General features: G+C 37.1%; 1 protein-coding gene across 1 annotated transcript in view; it reads right to left on the reverse strand.

Annotated features, from left to right (window-relative positions):
• Positions 1–669: 669 nt before the first annotated feature.
• Positions 670–20,288, reverse strand: part of LOC140135859 (membrane-bound transcription factor site-1 protease-like) — a 169,715-nt gene continuing 150,096 nt past the window's right edge. Inside the window, exon 23 of the mRNA XM_072157507.1 lies at positions 670–3,601. Within this exon, the coding sequence (XP_072013608.1) occupies positions 3,280–3,601 (322 nt within the window). The 3' untranslated portion in view covers positions 670–3,279. The remainder of the gene's footprint in view (positions 3,602–20,288) is intronic.

The following is a 20,288-nucleotide window of genomic DNA, read 5'->3' on the forward strand; positions in this document are numbered from 1 at the left end:
GTGATATAATGTATGCTCCTTCCATACATACACATTATTAAATTGCGTGACAAGTATAATGCAAAACATAATGTATGGCAAACATATGTGATAACATGCTTATACAATATGCACACACAACCCTGGTATAATTTGGCCATGCTCTTGTGGTTTTGGGTACAGGCATTACATTTGGGCTATTCCAGTTACAACCCATACACCCCCAAAGGCAGGCATGCCCTTAATCTCCCACACAGGGGTGTAGATTTCAAATAGTCACCCATTCAGGTAACCCCATTTGAAATTCACAATCCCTGTATGGGGGATTAAGGTCATGTCTTCAGGGGGTGTGAATTTCAAATGGGGGTTATCTGAATGGGTGATTCCATCTGAAATAAACACCCCCTGTGTGGGAGATTATGGTAACATCTTCCACAGAGGGTGTATGGATATCAAATGGAATATTCCAAATTTCATAACCAGATGCTGGCATTTGTATACTTGACATAATGGGTCTGAAAGTCACTGAGCAGAAAATTCTGTTTGTATACTTTTATTTTTTTTTGGGGGGGGGGTGTCCAATGTAAGAAAGTTAATCACCCTGATATTTCCAAAAAGTAGGGACACTTCTTCTCTGGACTGCAGAGAGCTAGGAAGAACAAACTTATGTAAGTGAGATAAAATGTGCTGCACCCTTTGGCAAGACTCTTGATATTATTTGCCCACTCCACCAAGGTGTAAAATGTGGAGCTGTTAGGAGTTGATTGATGTTTGGGTTAGAGTTAGAGTAAGCATTAGGGTTAGATCTGGGGATGCATTGTTTCTTAATCACATCATTTAGTTTGGTAACCATTATTGAAGTACATGAATCGGTATTGTAATCACACGGTAGCATGTGTATAAAGCATTTGATTCATTCAGCCACAGCCGAGTACAATTTGCAGATGTTTAATCAAACATAATAGTCAATTTATTGGCAGACATTTTGGCTGGAACTAATGCTGGTATTCCAATGCAACGAGGCATATTGAGTTGAAAAGATGCACATATTATTTTTTTATACATTTTACAACTGTATATGTAAAATGGTAAAGGATGTAAGGCACTGAAAATAAAAACATGAAGACAAGCACAAAAATGCAGACAGACAAGAAACAACTAATTATAATTAGAACAAGATTAAATTGGTCTATTCCAGTTGAAATCCATACAACCCCTACATGACCTTAATCACTCACACAGGGATGTAGATTTCAAATAGAGTTACCCATTCATGTGGCCCATTTGAAATTCACACTCCTTGTGTAGGAGATTAAGGTCATATCTGACCTGGGCATGGCGATGCAGGACAAGAGGATATGGAAAGCTGTTGTGGTTCAAGAAAACCACCCGAAATAAGCAAGTAAGCAAGCTTCCATTGGGTGGTGTATGGCTTTCAACTGGCACACCCCATTCTGACAGACTTTGCAAAGTAACTCAGGTCTAAGATAGATTACAAACTTGGCAAAATATAGCCAGAAAATACTGGACACCCCTTTAATTAGTGAAACATGATTATAATTTTCCTACCAAACCAACAAAATAGGGGTAAAATAGATATGTAATGGTCATCTGTATTGTAAAACCTATGAGCACTTTATTATCAACGACAGAATTAAAGATTTTTTAGTTTGAGATCTGACGTGATCCGTCAATCAAATTCAGGAACGGTTTGTTAACCAGTGTCATGATGATTGAGTTTCTGAATACAGCGGTAAAACGTCATGCCTTATGGTTAATTTTGCACCTTCAAATATACAAACCATGTGGTAATAGCAAACAATCTTTCCTGAAGGCACCGTGTCAACAATGCCTAGAAAAGTTGCTTTTCTGCGATTATGAATCAACCTTCCTTTTACACACTACTAACCAATCAAGGGTTGTGAAGAGTTTGATTGACAGTGACTTCAGACGCAAACTAGTCTTTGATTCTGTCTCAGATTTTGCAATATTTGGTCAACAAATGCACCTGTACATACAGGCATGATAATGGCTTTTTGAAAATAGCCTGAAAAAGCAAGTGAATTCAGACATATAGTACCCACCGGGCTTAAAAAAATTAAATAAAAATGTGTCATTTAGGACAACAAAATAAAAATTCTCATGCCTGGTACATTATCATTTAAAAAATATGACATGTATCAATATCAACATCTACTTCTCAACCTAATAGATGTTATACATCCGCATATTTTGGTTTGAGTGTGCTACATGTACATGTAACAATAAATATTTCAACTTTGTAAGCAGTACAAATGGTCAATCTTTGAATGCAGGGGCACATAAAAAACATTGGTAAAAACACACGTTCACTCACAATGAACAAGTTATAAATAAATATAAACATGATAACAGTATAAAATGGCTGTGAAATTTACAGTCAGTCAGCTAGGCAGGAAATATCAGCATCACTACAATGATTTCATTCAAGTCATTTTGTTCACTTCCATATCCTTCCATTTTTAATAATGGTTCTTTTTAAGCTCAATAATGAAGTGAAAAGAATGGCAGGTAGTTGAAGATAAATGATTACAAAACACAATAGTTCATAATCTTTTCTTATCTAAAATTACATCAAAAGCTCTTTTTATTCCTCAGAGATGAGAAGTTTTATGCAAGGGGGAAGAGGTTTTGAAACTGAAAACTTAGACAAATGCAATACAAGACCATATAATCATTGATTCTCATGGTGCATAATGGGTTTCATTTTTATGCATCTTTATAGATGGAGAAACAGCCCAACACTGGTATCCCATAAGTCATTGCAATAATAAGGCACTACACATGAAGATGTCATCACAACAATATCTATATTAATAACATCTTCATGTATGGTTTCATATTGTTGCAATGACTTATGGGATACCAGTATTGGGCGGCATCTCTACAGTGGCCATCAATCAGTGACAGACACCTCTCTCCACATTGGCTATCTTTTGGATTAACTGGGGACGGATTGGGACAATTAGGGGTCCTATTCTTTCAGCAGAAACTGACTGATGCAAAACCATGAAGTTCTAAATTTTGCATGCAAGCTCAATTTCTGGATGTTTTCAGGTTGTCATGTTATGTAGCGACTGTACCCTATGAATAACCTTTGACCCAAAAGGTCAGAGTGTCACAAGTACACTCAAGACATGAGCTATGCCCTTTGGACATTAAAAAAATTATGACTATAAATCCACTGCACCACATTTAACTAGTAAATTTCACAGCCATTGTTCAGAATATCTGTACACTATATACATCATACACACATTGCTATACAGCAGGGACTTTCCCTTGGAATCGTTCAAGCAGCTTGTTTGATTTCCGAAATCGCGGTCGTTTCCTCCTCGCCGGTCGATTTCTGTTTTTCTGGAGCTGGTACGCAAAAAATCCCAAGACTAAGACGACAGATATGAACGCAAGAAGCGGCACCGTGCCGGTATTGTCTAGACTGACAACGTTGCCAGAGTTACGATTCTCCCAGATGGGGTTACCTTCTTGGATGATACGAGGGATTGGATTGTCTCGTTTGCTCAGGATGTTGGGGATGACAGGCTCTACCACAGAGAGTAACTTTTGATGCTGGAACAGATTACTGCAAATAATCAAAAAGACAGAAAAAATACCAATTATTAATAATATTTAAACACACTGGGCTATTCCATTTAAAATCCACACTACCCCTGTGGAGGATTTAGCTAAAGTCTTCCATGGAGGGAATATAAAATTCGAATAGAATTGACAATTGAGTAACTTTCCATTTGAAATACTCACTCCAGTTGTGGAAGATATAGGTAAAACCATAATACAGGGAGTAAGAGTTTCAAATAGAATAGACAATTGGGTAACTTCTATTTGAAACACTCACTCCAGTTGTGGAAGATATAGGCAAAGCCATAATACAGGAAGAGTAAAATGATTAACTCTGACCAATTCAGAGATGCCAGTCAGTGTTGTCAAAAAATCCTGAAATGGCCAAAAAGTACTTTGCCTATACATTTGTACAGGATCATTCAAGTAAAATTTTCTGAAATCAGGAAATTTCCTGAAGACTGGAGACACTGCCAATTACACTTGAAAAACATGCTCCCTCTGTAGAAGATATTTCCAAAATCTTGGGTAGTGTAGCTATTTCAAATGAAATGTCCCATTGCAGTGTGAACTAATTCACTAAAATTATGCTGAACACATTTTCATTTTTAGTATTAAGTAGGAGCACCTTCCACGAGTGCAATACTTGATATCAAGTTGAAGCACAGATACTCAACACACTTGAGTATCTGTGGAAAGAGAGAAAAAAAATTAATACATTTTCAAACACAATGCGGCATGAACTTACCTCAATATAATGGTGAGAGTTTTTTTTTTCATTTCTAAGTACTAATTATAAGTTATGAGTACTTTCATTAATATAAGTGCTGGTATTATAAATATTTAATTAAACCTCTTATATGCTGGTATACATGCATATCGATTCAACTTTGACCCTATTTTAAAATTAATCAGAGGAAGTCATGATCAGGTACAGGAGAAGAAACTTTGTGAGCATGTGCATTTCTTTATAATTATTTTCACTAGTATAGTCTCTTTAGAAAACTTCCAACAAATCAAGGAAATGCACAAGTCTGTTGGTCTTCAAAAGTGAAATTTTGTGATTTGCAAGTTGTCGCCTCAGAGTAAACTGTGCTGTCACAAACACTTTAACATAGTAAATGTAGCTGCAATATGTGAACCGATTTACAGTGTTTAATATCGGCAGTTACTGTGCACAAAATTCACCTGCAAGTTTTTGAGAATTCCAAAAAACAAATAAACAGAAAGAATAAAGTAAACTCTGCTGTCACAAACACTTTCGCAATATAAATGCAGCATTGCGAAACAATAAATCCCCTGATTTGCCGCCCTGTTTGATTCTCGCAATTTCTAAGCACAAAATTTCCCTACAAGTTATTGAAAATTCCATAAGAAACTTGTCTTGAAACTTGGCAATATGATTTGTGTTTCATGACATGCGTGTGGCCTCCTCAGGCCATTTTGGGTTGACTATTATATGCATGCATGGGTGTCCATGTAACATGATGTCGAGTCAATGCTTGAAATATTCTCCCTTAATTCCGTGGATTGCTTGTTATGGCACGTTTCTTTGATTTTCTTAGGCTTTTGCTGGCTAACCACCTTTGTTATTTAGTTCTACCATTCGTCTTTAGAGGAGTCACATTCCTTTACTAAGAAGAGGCTATGGATTTAATGGTATGTCAACTGAAGGAAGCCTTATGTCATTTGCTATTAGGCCAAAAAAAAAGAGGTTTGTCTCAAAGCTTGCGCGCGCGTTTGTAAAATCGCTCAATTTGAAGAAAATTTTTTTATTAAAAAAATTTTTTTTTAAATAGTTTTTTCCGGAAAAATTCGGCGAAAATCAGATTTTTTATTCTCAAAATACCATAAAAATACCAAGTCGGGAATTTAAAAAAAAAAATAAAAAAATAAATTTCGCATATGTTTTCAAACAGCTCGTGAGCTTTGAGACAACCCTTTTTTTTTGGCCTTATTCGTCATAAAAACTTTTGCAGAATGATGAGTTTCACTTGCCTCAATATACCTTAGTAGTGTAATAGAGAGTTGTCACAATGAGTTACAATGTCAATCATTAGCATAATGATGAACTGAATTGTTTTAATTCAACAATACAGTTGATAGTTATAACAGTTTTTCCTGTTAACGAGAAGGCAAGGTCACTGTTCATAGGCATGTGATAGATTCGAAAAGTGCATCAAAAGGCCTGCTTGTTTACATGTTTTTACGAGCGAGACCCAGGGTTGTAAAACATCAGCAAGGGATTTCTATTTTATATTCAAGCATGTCGCAATGCTGATGCGTCTTTGCAAAACTATTATTTTATTCATGGGCTTTCTAGAAAATGGAGAACTGCAGATAAGGGCACCAAGGCCAGTGGATAAGAACTAACAACAACTGACCATGACTGGTTTTTTTTGTGATGGGCAGCATGGCCAAAGAAATGTGCATCAACGGCCGTGCCCAACGTGGCCGCCATGAATTTTGAGGCTTGGCCTTCATCTCATGGCTGGAGATCAAGTAAAGTCAATTGGGACTATGATTTTATTTTTATCATCATGTAAAATTTACAACTGAAATGTAGAAAGCTAATGCACTCAGTTGTGCAGTTTCCTGGAACATATTTATTATCATAATATAATGCTTCACCTATCAACCATATGCTCCCGGCATATGCTGTGGAATACAATTGTTTTCATTCTTTCACTCAAATGCAAATACCAATAAAATTAAAATTCATTTTTAACGATGTTTCCTAAATTCTATTTGATATTCATCATCATAAATAGAAAACTGTAAGTTCCAAGGGAAAATACCTTGCCATCCCCAGTGATTGGTGATACTCTCAATAGTCATATATAGTTTGTTATGCTCAAGTAAATAAGTGTCAAGATTCACACGTTTGTTTAAAAAATAAAGATCGTACATGCTTCCTTGCACAATATTCCAGCACAGTGATACTTTTAAGAAATACATTGCATCTCAAAAATAGAACCAATAAGCAGTTTTTTCTAACTATATATTTTGAGTTTGATAAATAAATAAAATAAATGTTGGTATTTATACAGCCCCTTTCATATGTGCACATGTACCGAAGCACTTTACATTTATTCCGCTGTCGTTAGAATATGTCAGCTGCCATACAATGCCCAAGGCATGCTCATCCCTTTGGGCGGCGCTCAATGGACAATATTCATAACAGCTCCCCATTTCACACCTGGGTAGAGAGAGGCAAGTGAGGTAAAGCGCCTTGCCCAAGAGCACAACACGATGGCACCGCCGGGGCTCTGGTTTCTTACACAGTCAATTTAAGAAAGAAAATTGCAAGGGGGACGATCCCCTTAAAAATTACCATAGAAGAAAAAAATAAAGGAATTATTGCCCTGTGTATCTTCCTTTTTAGCATGAAAAGCACAGTGGGCCCAAATAGGGTAAAATTTCCAAAATTTTGCGAACATCAAATAGCAAAACACACCATCATCGAAAACTTAATTGTTTGGGTATTTTAATGCCACAACTAAATAACTGGTATGGTTTTGGAATAAATCAACTATCACATACTTTTTGTGAATTTTGACAATTCACAACACCGTTCTTGAAATATAAGAATTTTTACGAAACTCCCTCATTTTCAATTAATATATCAATCGATGATCTGTAATCGGAGTGCTAATCACTGGGCATCATCAGTACATGATGAGGCGTCTATTATCATTGATAGATATTTGACTCAGTATAATGGATTGAAAATAAGGTAGTGTTGTAAACTTCTTTTAATTAAAAAAAGGAGCAGTCAATTGTCAAAAAGTATGTGATATATTAATCAACCAACATTGGTTATATATTATGTTTGGTTTATGCTTTAAATTACCTAAAAAATTAAGTTTCCGACGGTGCAGTTCTTTCAGGGACACCCTGTACCTTATTTGAGATCGGAATCACTTATTCATCAGAGTATTGTGATACAGTGTATCAGTTACGAGTGATTGTATATTTCACATAAAAAGACATTGCCATGGTTACGTGCCAACATGTTCAATAATAAAACAATCATGTCAGTAATTATTATGAGCTGGATGCATTTTAGTACCAGTATATATTTGAAGTATCAGTTCATATTGTCAAGGACTACAATAATTATTACTTCTTATCAATATATACACTACGCTAAGATCGTAATAGGCAAAGAACTACTAGTTCATAAAATTCACAAAAGAGAGTGTCATGCAGTCACGCAATATACAAATTAAAGTGCGGTTCATGCAGGTGATACACCCAGCTGTGTGTATGCCATTCTATATCAATCCATGATGTTATGGGTCCCGTCTATTAAAGGCGCAATGCCGCAATGAGCCGATTATCATTGACTTTTTCAGAATTTTGTTTAAGTATAACATACGAGGCCAGACTACACCCTTTCCCTTATGTGCAGAGCTGCCAATATTGGAATATGTAAATGCAGAAGATTTCTGCGAAGTGTAAAAAACTTAGGATGTGGCACTCTTGCGCCAAGGACAGCTCCTGGATGTAAGCTTTTTGAGACCCTTAAAAATGCCTTTCCAAGGCTACTCAACCTTTTGCAAAAGGACAGAACAGTGGGCATAAAATTGATTTATTTTTTATTTTTTAGCCAGATGGCTGTAAATGCAGAAGATTTAGCTAGCCAGATGGCTGCAAATGCAGAAGATTTTTAAATATTAAAATATGTTTTGCAGAAGACAGTTCTTATTGTCAGTAAATGAGGAAGTCTTCTGCAGGATCAAGAAGGGTTGGCAGCTCTGTATGTGTAGCCCATATAAACTCTGATAAGAAATATAAGCGGAATAAACAAATTAGCATGAATATAGAGTTGACCATTCTCTTTACTTTGTTTTCACCAGAATTGGGATAATCCATTTAAAGTCCACACTCCTCCTGTGGAATATATTGGAAATATAATCCACAGAGGGAGTATGAATTTCAAATGGAATAAGCACATTAGCCAACTCTATAATTTGAAACTCACCCTCCCTTTGTGGAAGATCAGGTGAAATCTTTCTCAGAAGGTGTGTGAAATTCAAATGGAGCTGTGACAGTGGATTTTCGCAAGAGAATTTTGCGAGAATCCTTGATTCGAGCAAAGTTAGGATTGCCTCAATTTACGTATCTACCTCCCATTGAAAAAGTACCACCTTCTATCAATATGATTTAGCCAGTCACTAAATCCAAGATGGCTGCATGACTGTTTTTGCTGTTAAAATTCCCTCTCAAATCAGTATTATTGCACAATACATAGATTGAAGTAATTTATACCATAATTCGCCAAAATAACAAAAATATTTGAAAATCTCCAAAAATAAGTGAGGGCAGGGACGATATACATGTTATTTATTTCACTTTACCTAAGGGAGGATGGAGAGCAGTTTTTCTTACTGCTGTGGTGGAAACCAAGAATGCATTGCAAGATGTTTTACAGTGTGTTTTGTAATCCATGCAAGATGTCTGTTAATCAAAGATGCTTACGATGGTAATACGAGAAACAGATCATTGAGGGAGACGAGGAACAAGATTAGAGAGAAAAGAGAAAGTAAAAGAAAATGAGGAAGATGGAGAAAAATAGTTAAGAGTCGTACAATAACCCCTTCCTTCATTTTGAATTCATGAGTGTAACAGACATGGAGAGGATTAGAAATGAAAATGCCAAGTGTGAAGATGAATTTATTTCACACATTTTATGCAGAAGTGACTTCTGCAAAATGTTTTTTGTGTCAATCAAGTAGATGGCTGCCTCCTATGCAGTTTGCTACTTTGGAATTGATTTTTTTCTCACTACAACTATAGCTGCCTTATGTATGTAACAGTTTACCAGTGGCGTAGATTTCTTGTTGACATTGGGGGGATGGGGTTGGAAAAAATTTCTTGAAGTAAAGTCAATCCAGCACCTTTTGGCAACCAAATAAGCTAATGGTACAAATGTGCGCGAAGCACGTGCAAAATTTTGCGACAGTGAAGCTAAAATTATGAAATATGGTGCAAAAGTGGAATATAATCGAATATATTTGGGCCAAAAATGGCCAAATGAGGTTAATTTGGTCAGAAACCCACATACAGGTGTCAATATTGGGGGGGGGGGATGATTGCTGTCTGGTTATAATCAGAGCTGTAGCCAGGGGGTGTGATGCACCCCTCCAAAATGCAAATCTGAAAAATTATCTACTCTCGTCTGTACAAAACATTGAAAATCATCAGCAAAGAAAATTCAAAAAAGGTCCGTTCACATAAGCCTGCGCAAGTCACGCATTACACGACGCGCAACTAGCGTAAGTGCTGCATCAAAGTGTGTGACCGCCATTTTAGATCAATACATGATGTTACGAGTCAGTTCGCGAGTTATAAGCCAATCAAACTACAGCATCAAGTTAACTTTGTACCAGCTGTGACTGAAATATTAAGGCCTCAGTCCTTGAAAATGTCGATAAAACTTCTCCCCCTTTCAGACAAGCTCTTCACTTTTGAATTGATGTAAATTGCAACCAACATCGGGAGAAACAAGTCATCTTCAATATGAAGGTCATATGGGTTAACATGTTTCGTGTTTAAGTGACTTTCCAATGTATTTGATGTTGTAGTATGGCCATAGGCTGCCATTATATTATGTGCATCTTGGTGATGCAGCAGCATTGGCTTGTCAACTTATGGAGAAATGGAGTATGATGTTAACTCGATACTTCCGCTGACTAAGAATATGGTGAATATGGTATATCTGAAACATTACTACCAATGTGTTATGAGATTCAAGCTTTAACATGCAGGTTTCAGACATGATCTGATCCAATCAGACCAAAGTTGGCAATAATGAAATTGAGATATAGGCAAAATAAAGAGCAAAAATACTATAAGAAATTGGCCATATACTCGCTGTATAACAAACAGCTTGCGTGATTGGTCGAGAGCCGGGCATAAACAACATTAATGTTGTTTTTCTGTCATAGTTAAACGGCGCAAGAACCCACGTATGCTCGGGAGTCGGACATACGCACTTGATGCTCGTGCACTATTTACGCAATGAGAGATTACAAGTGATGTACGTAATGTTCGCGCGCGTAAAAATACGCTGAACTGAGCAAGAAAACCTTTTCCCTCAATTGGAGATGGGAAAACTTTTAAAAAGAGAAAGGAAATGGTAGTTTTTAGGCTAAAATGATTGTTTTCCTAGTTGTGGAGGAAAGTAACAGCACATAGAAGCCCTCGAAGCATAAACAACTGCTTAGTCATGAAAATATATGAATGAACCCCTAATCCATTAACTTTACAAACAAGCATTGCAGAGATACATGGATTTCAACATCAGCACAAGTACTGAGCAAGTTAGAAATGGTAGAAATTCAAGTGTCAACATTCTTGACTTTAGTCTGAGTGCATCAGTGCCACATTTGTGCTTCAATCAGATGCAAGTAAAACTTCAAAGTAACTTACTCCACCAATACCGTAACTCGCTGCAATTTCAGATTGCATGGTGGGGTACAAAGGGGAAAGTAAGCAGCAAATGTACACCACATATTTCACAATTTTAACCTGATAGGTATTTAACAGAGTCTTTGTTGGTTGTACCAGATCATATTTCTTAATGGTATTGACAATACCGTGGAATTCCATCAACATGCATGTATGTCTCTAAACGAGGGTTTTTCTGATGAAAGAGACAAAAGGCAGACACCCTCCACAAAACATTACAATAGATAAATTCATGCCGTTAACACAAAGTGCATGGTTTCTTTAAATAAGATACGTAGCAGCTGTACTATAAAGTTTTCTACTACAATAAATTATGGGAGAGTCGTGAGATAACATATCTTGGAGCTGGTTGTGGACGTTTCAGTGGGATTTTGCTAATTCAGTTGAAATCTATTCCAGGATCTCCATACATCCCCTATGGAAGACATGACCTTCATCTTCCACACACGTAGTGTGAATTTCAAATGGGTTTACCTGAATGGGTGACTCCATTTGAAATCACACCTTACGTGGGAGATTAAGGTCATCAGTGGCGTCATCGTGGCGCCCCTACCCGGGGCTGAAGAAAATTAAATTTTGCCACCCCTTCCTCAACAGCCCGAAAAGGTTGACCCAATTTTTTTTTTTTTTCCGGTGGTTTGAAAAAGTGAAGAGCAAAAAAAAAAGAAATAGAAAAAAAAGGATTTTAGGCGCTAGCGCCTTAAAAGAAGCATTTTTTCTGTTTTTTATGCTTTTTCAAAATTCCCCCTTTTTTTCTTTAGTAATTCTTTTTGCCGCCCCTTCTTCTTTCGCCGCCCTTCTTTTTGCCGCCCCTTAATTTTTGCCGCTCCCTACCGTGAACCCAGGGGGCTGGCGCCCCCAAAGCCCCCCCAAAATACGTGCATGGTCATGTCATCCATAGGGGGTGTATGAATTTCAACTGGAATAGCCTATTGTGGTGGGAGACAAGAGAGTATGAGAAAGACAACAAACTGTATACCCATCTTTGTTGACAGAATTGGAAACGCCTGTAGTTATCGCCATATAACTTGACAATGTAATTCACACCAGAGTTCCTGTGATACAGTCCCTATTGGGAATCATTTGGCGTTCAAATGCCGCAATAGTTTTAAACAGACGTGGAAATAGCTGTCTGCATAGTGTGGTTGCAAGGCTAGTGGGACTTGCTTCACCACCGAGTTGTAGTTCTGGCATCCAGAAATGGCAAGTTTACTGAATGATGTTTGATGCAACTACTGTAGACAACATTATAGATGGCATTTAAAGGCAAACTTTCTGGGATTCAGAGCTGACGGACACCTATAAAATACCATTACAAACAAGGCATATTGTCTCACAAAAATGGGGTATTTCAAACTGTTCTTTTACAGTACATCATAACATCCACAGTGCACCATTCAGCTTATAAAGTAATTACTCATTTCATACATGGGAGGCAAAACAGGATACCCTCCCCTTACTTTTTACGAAAGTGAGCCATTTGTTGGCATTTTAGGCTCATTAATACAGACATTGAATATTCTCCAAGAAATGGAGTTTAGACTCTATGGTTTGAACTCATTTCTGTTTGACCTACAATGGCTGTCCATTCATCTTCGAAATCAACTTTAAAATGAGTTTAATCATGTATAAGATTTATAATGAAATTGCACCTGAGTATCTTTCTGATATTATTTATAGGTTAATAAATGCGTATCACTTGTTGAGAGTGAAATTGTACAAAATAATGCACGCGTACTGAGATGTTTTAATGTGTCTAATGCACGAGCCCCGCAGGGGGCAGTGCATTAGACGTATCAACATCTCAGTACAAGTGTGTAATTACGTTAATAAATGCGTATCACTTGTTGAGAGTGAAATTGTACAAAATAATGCACGCATACTGAGATGTTTTAATGTGTCTAATGCATGCGCCCCGCAGGGGGCAGTGCATTAGACGTATCAACATCTCGGTACAAGTGCATTATTTTGTACAATTTCTCAAGCAACAACGCATTTATCAACCTATTTCATACATGAGAAAAAAAATCCTGTGATTTTTTATAACAAAATTTTCACTAAAATGTTGAAAAATAGAAGCAAATATAAATGCATCAACCTGCAAGAAAAATGAATGCGTCCAAAAGCACTGTGTGTACTAGACGCGGAGTGCGCGCCCGTGCAATTATACAACATTTATGCACGGCTAGTAATTTAGTAACGTTTGCTCTGATTGGTTCTCAGCTATCTAGGAGTGTATCAGCACTCTCTATAATAAATGTTGGTATTTATACAGCGCCTTTCACATGTGAACATGTACCAAAGCGCTTTACATTTATTCCGCTGTCATTAGAATATGTCAGCTGCCATACAATGCCCAAGGCATGCTCATACCTTTGGGCGGCGCTCAATGGACAGTATTCATAACAGCTCCCCATTTCACACCTGGGTGGAGAGGAGTAATCGAGATAAAGTGCCTTACTCAAGGGCACAACACGATGGCGTCGCCGGGGCTCGAACCCGCAACCTTCCGATTATGAGTCCTAGCCCGTTCGCTCGCCACCGTGCTCCCAATGTATCAGCACTCTCTTTCAACCTGCAAGGACACATTGATCAACTTCAAGTAAACTTGTTTGTCAACCAAATGCTACCCTTAAAGATTTTTCCGATGTTGGTTTAGCTTTATGGAATGATCTTTCAATTGATCTGAATAACACGGTAAATATTGACTGTTTGACAGCTATTTTATGTAACTTTTGCTGTGTTTTAACTTGTTCTCATTTTGGGCTTTGAAGCCATGGCAATAATTTATGCATTTGCTTCATGTTACCATTGCATTTACAATGCAAATTTCAGTCCTTCTAAACTGCTGAAGGCCTCCAGCTGAAGTTAAACTGTACTGACATGTATCTGATATAGGGGACTGCATCCAATTTAAAGGGAATTGGGTCTTGCATAATGGAATGCAGTCATCCAGTATAAATGGAATAATAGTAAGATCCAAAAAGGATTCTCTGATTGTTTCATCTTAAAGGTAGTATAACATTGGGTTTACAATGCATATTTCAGCCCTTCAGTTGAAGGCCTCTAGCTCAAGTTAAACTGTACTGACATGTATCTGATAGGGGACTGCATCCAATTTAAAGGGAATTGGGTCTTGCATAATTGAATGCAGTCAGCCAGTATAAATGGAAGTGCTCCTTTAATAAGATCCAAAAAGGATTCTCTGATTGCTTCATCTTAAAGGTAGTTTGTCACCATTGTATTTAAAATGCAAATTTCAGTCCTTCTAAACTGCTGAAGGCCTCTTAGCTGAAGTTAAACTGTACTGACATGTATCTGATAGAGGGAACTACATCTAATTTAAAGGGAATTGGGTCTTGCATAATTGAATGCAGTCATCCAGTATAAATGGAATAATAGTAAGATCCAAAAAGGATTCTCTGATTGCTTCATCGAGAGTAGTATGTTACCATTGTGTTTAAAATGCAAATTTCAGCCCTTCAGTTGAAGGCCTCTAGCTCAAGTTAAACTGTACTGACATGTATCTGATAGAGGGGACTACATCTAATATAAAGGGAATTGGGTCTTGCATAATTGAATGCAGTCATCCAGTATAAATGGAAGTGCCCCTTTAATAGTAAGATCCAAAGAGGATTGATTCTCTGACCACTACCAATTTCCTCACAGACACTTAGCAATCCATCACTGACCAACATCCTTTATTAACAGGAGAGGGCTGAAAGGGAAACCACTATTAAGTTTCACTTAGAAAGTCTTGAAAAGGTTCTGAAAGGCCTAGCAATGGGTTAACATTATTATCTATGGAACTAGCTCAGGCATCTCTAGCTTTTACAAGCCACACTCTTTTATCATGAGCTGTAAATCAACATTTCTACATCAGACAGCTTCATCTATGATAACAAGTTCATATTTTAAACTCGTGTTTTGTAAAATTTGCAATCGTTTTTTCTTGCCGGCTTCAAAACTTGATGTCAGTAACAATCTTCTTTACTGCTTTTCATCCAAATGCTAACAAAATTCCATTGATGACTCCCTCGTCCTGAATAGCTCATTGTTACCCTGTAATGGGTACCACAATAAAGACCAAAATGATTCAATGTAAACCCACTGGTTAGTTTTACTTCAATTTTTTATAAGGACCTGCAAACATACTTGCAATTGCTGTCATATAGGAGTGTGCTACCTCTATGAAATTTGGGGTTTAACCAAAGGACCCAATCATTGAGCAATGTGACATCAGGAGGATTGCTTCAGTAAAGCATTTCTAGTTGATCTTGACTAGTGTCAGTCTTTCAATAGCCCTGAGTTCCTTACCCTCACCTTTACCCAATCTAAGTAAAAGCTCAATTTCCTAGTCTATATGTATTATTGTGGGTTTGTTGTCTCCTGCCAAATGAAGTTTGGAAATGGGACTATAAAACAAGCTCCATGTGGCTGTCTGTGCACTTTTCTCAAAAAATGTTAACCCTGGCTGGGATTTGGACACAATGACCCTTGGATACATTGACATGTGTGATGTCAACAGGTGTGAGGTCAACGGTCATCTAGGGGTCACCTGAAGTCATTTTGCAAATATGTTTTTTTATGAACCTCCCTTCTGTTGGGGACACATTTTACGTACTGCATAATTTAATAATCTACTTGTTGAACAAGTTGTAGTGAGTTAAATGGGGTGGGGCACGAGAGAAAACCAGACAATTATCTGCATCAGTCCACACCACACTACACAAAATGGCCACATTTCCCTGATTAACCTGAAATGCACTGCAGAACCAACAAGGTTTTGTTTCATAAGAAAACATACACCAAATTTACATAGCAAGTTGAAATAGGCTCACATTTCAGAGAGTAGCAAATGAGTTTGCCATACGTGGCTGGCTGACTGATTATGAGAAAAAGTCAGGTGACATCACAGGATTAAGAAAAAGCATCTAGAATTTCCCATCAAAAACAAAGACTTTGGTAGTTCTTCACTGCATTTTACATACAAAGCCAACAGCTCTAATATATTTATTGAGGAAATGAGGTACGTGTTAAGGGCTTCTCACAAGCTCTCTACATCAGGGAACTATATACAAGTTCAGTGAACGATATTTTCCAATATTTTCACTACTGAAGATATCACAAATTGCTATCTACTGAAGATAGCACAAATTGCTATGTACTGAAGATAGCACAAATTGCTATCTAATGATTTCCCCAAGACATTCTGCTCTTTTTATGATGAAATACCTTGTTTTCTTTGAAATTTTGTGGTAAAAAATCACTCTCTGGATCTACTCAAATCAAGGGGATCAGATGTTCAGATCTGATGAAGTTCTCCGATAAGATAAGCAAAACATTTTTTACTTAATCATTTTGGGATTTTGGAATTTTTAGGTTATTTTTGGCCCATTTTTGAAAATCCAGAAACTTCTGATAAGATTCTCAAATTTGCCCCAGCTGATCATTGGTACTCTAAAATAATACCTGAACTTCTTCTACCATATGGCAGGACTTTAATGACATGTTTCTACTAATAAGGACGTAACATGCAGTATAAACCGTGGTGTTAACGGTTGCTGGGTACTGGTTATTCAATTACATAATATTACCCAAAACTTGTTTGCCATATTTTAATTTAGGTGGCAAAAATACAATGTGCTAAGATGTAATTAAAAACATCCTAGGTGAATTATGGCAGATCCTTACCAGAAACTTACAGTTCAGTTCAGCTCATCACTCAGTGTATACAACCTTTGAGCTCACTTTTGAAAATGTTAGCTAAAATGTTTTGTGTTTACTACAGTAGAAATTTCAATTGAATGAACACAGCCTGACATAGCGTGATGATTTTTTTGCGTACACTGCAAGATGTACGCCAGCATGTGCGACTGTGCGTGCGTACGGCAGAAGTGACTCCAACCATGCCAACGCACTCATGATTGGTTAGTATTGTATCCAAGGTAGTGGGTTCGCATTGTAGTTTGAAATGTGCGATATACGATAGCGGTTGAATCCTGTACAGCTGTTGAAAGCTGTGTTCATTCAATTAAAATTCCTAGTATAGGTATTCACATTCACCTCAAAGTACATACTAAGTGTGTACACTGCTAGCTGTTAAGTTTGACTATGACATTTTCTTGAAAAGTTCGCTATTGATTGCTCTCACACAACCCTTAAAGTACTCATTTATTTAGCTATTCCAGTTGAAATCCATACACCCCCTATGGAAGACATGACCTTAAATTCCCCCCGGATATTCTCACAATTTCAGATGGAGCCACCCATTCAGATAACCACACCTGAAATTCACACTCCTATGTAGGAGATTAATGTCATGTCTTCCATAGGGGGTGTAAGGATTTCAACTGGAATATCCCATTTAGATAGTAAGTAATCAATCATTGTGTCTTTCCCATAACTCAATCCACAACCAACCTTCAATACAACCCGGAATAGATGAACAGGGTTGCCAAACCCATGATTTAATAGCCCAATTTTTGGGCTACTTTTGACAATTTTCCCTGCAAATTTTTTGACAATTTCCAGTCCCATAGAAGCCAATGGTTAAGAAAAAAATTGGGTGACTTTTCAACATTGGCTCCCACGACTTCTTATAGTTTTCTGTCCCATAGAATGGCAGACCTTCATTTTTGAGGAGCTCAATTGAGCCGGAGCTCCTACAGCTCTCCTGAACAGTATTTCAGGAGCTCAATTTATTGAGCTCCTCACTTCTTGAAATTCCTATGGTTTAATATTGATATTATATAATTGAGCTTGTCAAGCTCCTCAGTACACATAGGAGAGTGACTAACTGAGCTCCTGCTATTTTCAGTGGAATGGTTAAGAAAAAAATTGGGTGACTTTTGGAGTATCTGATCCGCGATTCAGGTTCAATTTTCTTGGCAACCCTTTAGATATAGATACCTCTTCATTAAACATGTCTACACAAAAGCAGGTCATTGTTTTACAAGTTCACTGAAAGTAAAACATGTTCACAGCAGGTTTTGATTGCCTGTCTGCACATAAACCTATTAATTCAACATTGAGGTTTAAATTATTCCACTTTTGAGTAACACAACTTTACCATGCACATTGCTAGCGGGTTTGAATGATTATCTTTTATTTTGTAGCCCAGCGTAGCTAACAAGCAAGGTGTTAGAGAATCTCCCAGTAGGTTCAATTTACACATCTAGTGGTGGTGAAATGACTACCTGTGTGAAGCCTTTGGCTATGTGAGGGCCTGTAACGTACAGGGTTTTCTACGATTTACAAGCAATACTGATATCGTTTCTAATAGCATAGCTCAAAACACAAATTTAACAGCCATTGCTCAAAAGTTGACCTGAAGTTGTGGAGTATGTGTTTTTGTACCCAAAACATTCAAAGGTCAGGTTATGAATGTAAATGCATACTGGGGTTAAAGAACTGTGCAATGAGAGATGAGCATGTTTTAAATCTTTGTGTGCTCATAGTTGGTATCAGAAGAGTGTGTTTGAGCTTAGACCCTATAAAGGGTGGGTTCAGACAGATATTTGCACAAAATCAATGTACACAACTATAGATCTTCAAATTGTTCCTTTGGAGCCAATACAAGAGCAGTGTAACCAACACTGCCACCTGTAACTTGGGCAGGGGTATGCTGAGATTTATTCATGGTTGGTATCAATGCCATGAAGGTTTAGATGGTTATCTACTTACACCAAATCAATCTTCAAACCTATAGATCCTGAAATTGCTACCTATGTAGCCAATGGCTCTATACAAGAGCCTGTAACTAAACACTAGGTTACCCTGGTATTTACACATTGGTCTAGAGTAGCCTCAAATTGACAAGGTAAATACTTGTGTGTTGAAGTTCTTCAATTCTTTTCTTTTACATACTTCCAACTACATTACATACTTTGTATTAGGAGAAAGTTATCATCTGAGAAGTGAAAAGATATTTTAATTTCTATGTATCTGCTGAAGATACCACTAAAGCATTAATTGTTATCTACTGAAGATAGCAGAAATTGCTATCTACTGAAGATCACGTAAATTGCTATCAACTGAAGATCACACAAATTGCTATCAATTGAAGATAGCACAAATTGCTATCTACTAAAGATAGCACAAATTGGCTATCTACTAAAAATAGCACAAATTGCTATCTACTGAAGATAGCACAAATTGCTACCTACTGAAGACAGCACAAATTGCTATCTACTGAATATCACACTAATTGCTATCTACTGAAGATCACACAAATTGCTGTCTACTGAAGATAGCACAAATTGCTATCTACTGAGGATAGCACAGTTGCTATCTACTGAAGATAGTACAAATTGCTATCTACTGAAGATAGTACAAATAGCTATCTCCTGAAGATAGCACAATTGCTATCTACTGAAGACAGCACAAGTTGCTATCTACTGAAGATAGTACAAATTGCTATCTCCTGAAGATAGCACAATTGCTACCTACTGAAGACAGCACAAGTTGCTATCTACTGAAGATAGTACAAATTGCTATCTCCTGAAGATAGCACAATTGCTATCTACTGAAGACAGCAGAAATTGCTATCTACTGAAGATAATACAAATTGTCATCTATTGTCAAATTGTCATCTATAATTCCCAAGGTGCTAAAACTGCCCTCAATAAGGAAATGCATGAAAGCCACAGGGAAAAACAAAAAACAAAAATTGAATATAAATGATTTCTTCTGGTCAGTCAACTGTATATGTGATGCAAGTCAATATTACTAGTATAATTTATTTTGAGATGGATGGAAAATGAATGAAATCTACTTCTTTTGCATTTGTTTCCAAAAACATGAACATATATTATACCTCTGAAACAATGAGTCCAATTTGGGTTTTCATTGCTATGTAATCTGTTAAAACAGGTACTAATATCAGGTGAAAAACTATATGCATCCTGACAACAAACTCATCTTGATCTATCATCCTTATATTTATACAAAAATTACAGAGTTTATAATTCTTGATATTTGACCATGACCATAAGCGTCGTCCTCAATATGAATGTATTCAGTGGCAAATATTCAGTCAAGTAGCGAAACCAAGAAAGCAAACACAAGATGTGGAGCGAGAAGCTTCATGTATTATAGATGAGCATAACGACTCGCTGGCTTAGCTGATAAATTAATTGCACACTACTCCAATATGTACTTCATAGTAAGATGGTCAATTTGACTTGTTGGACCTGACTTATGTAGCAACAGGC

Source organism: Amphiura filiformis, chromosome 16 (assembly GCF_039555335.1).
Source record: "Amphiura filiformis chromosome 16, Afil_fr2py, whole genome shotgun sequence".
NCBI classification, from domain to species: Eukaryota; Metazoa; Echinodermata; class Ophiuroidea; order Amphilepidida; family Amphiuridae; genus Amphiura; species Amphiura filiformis.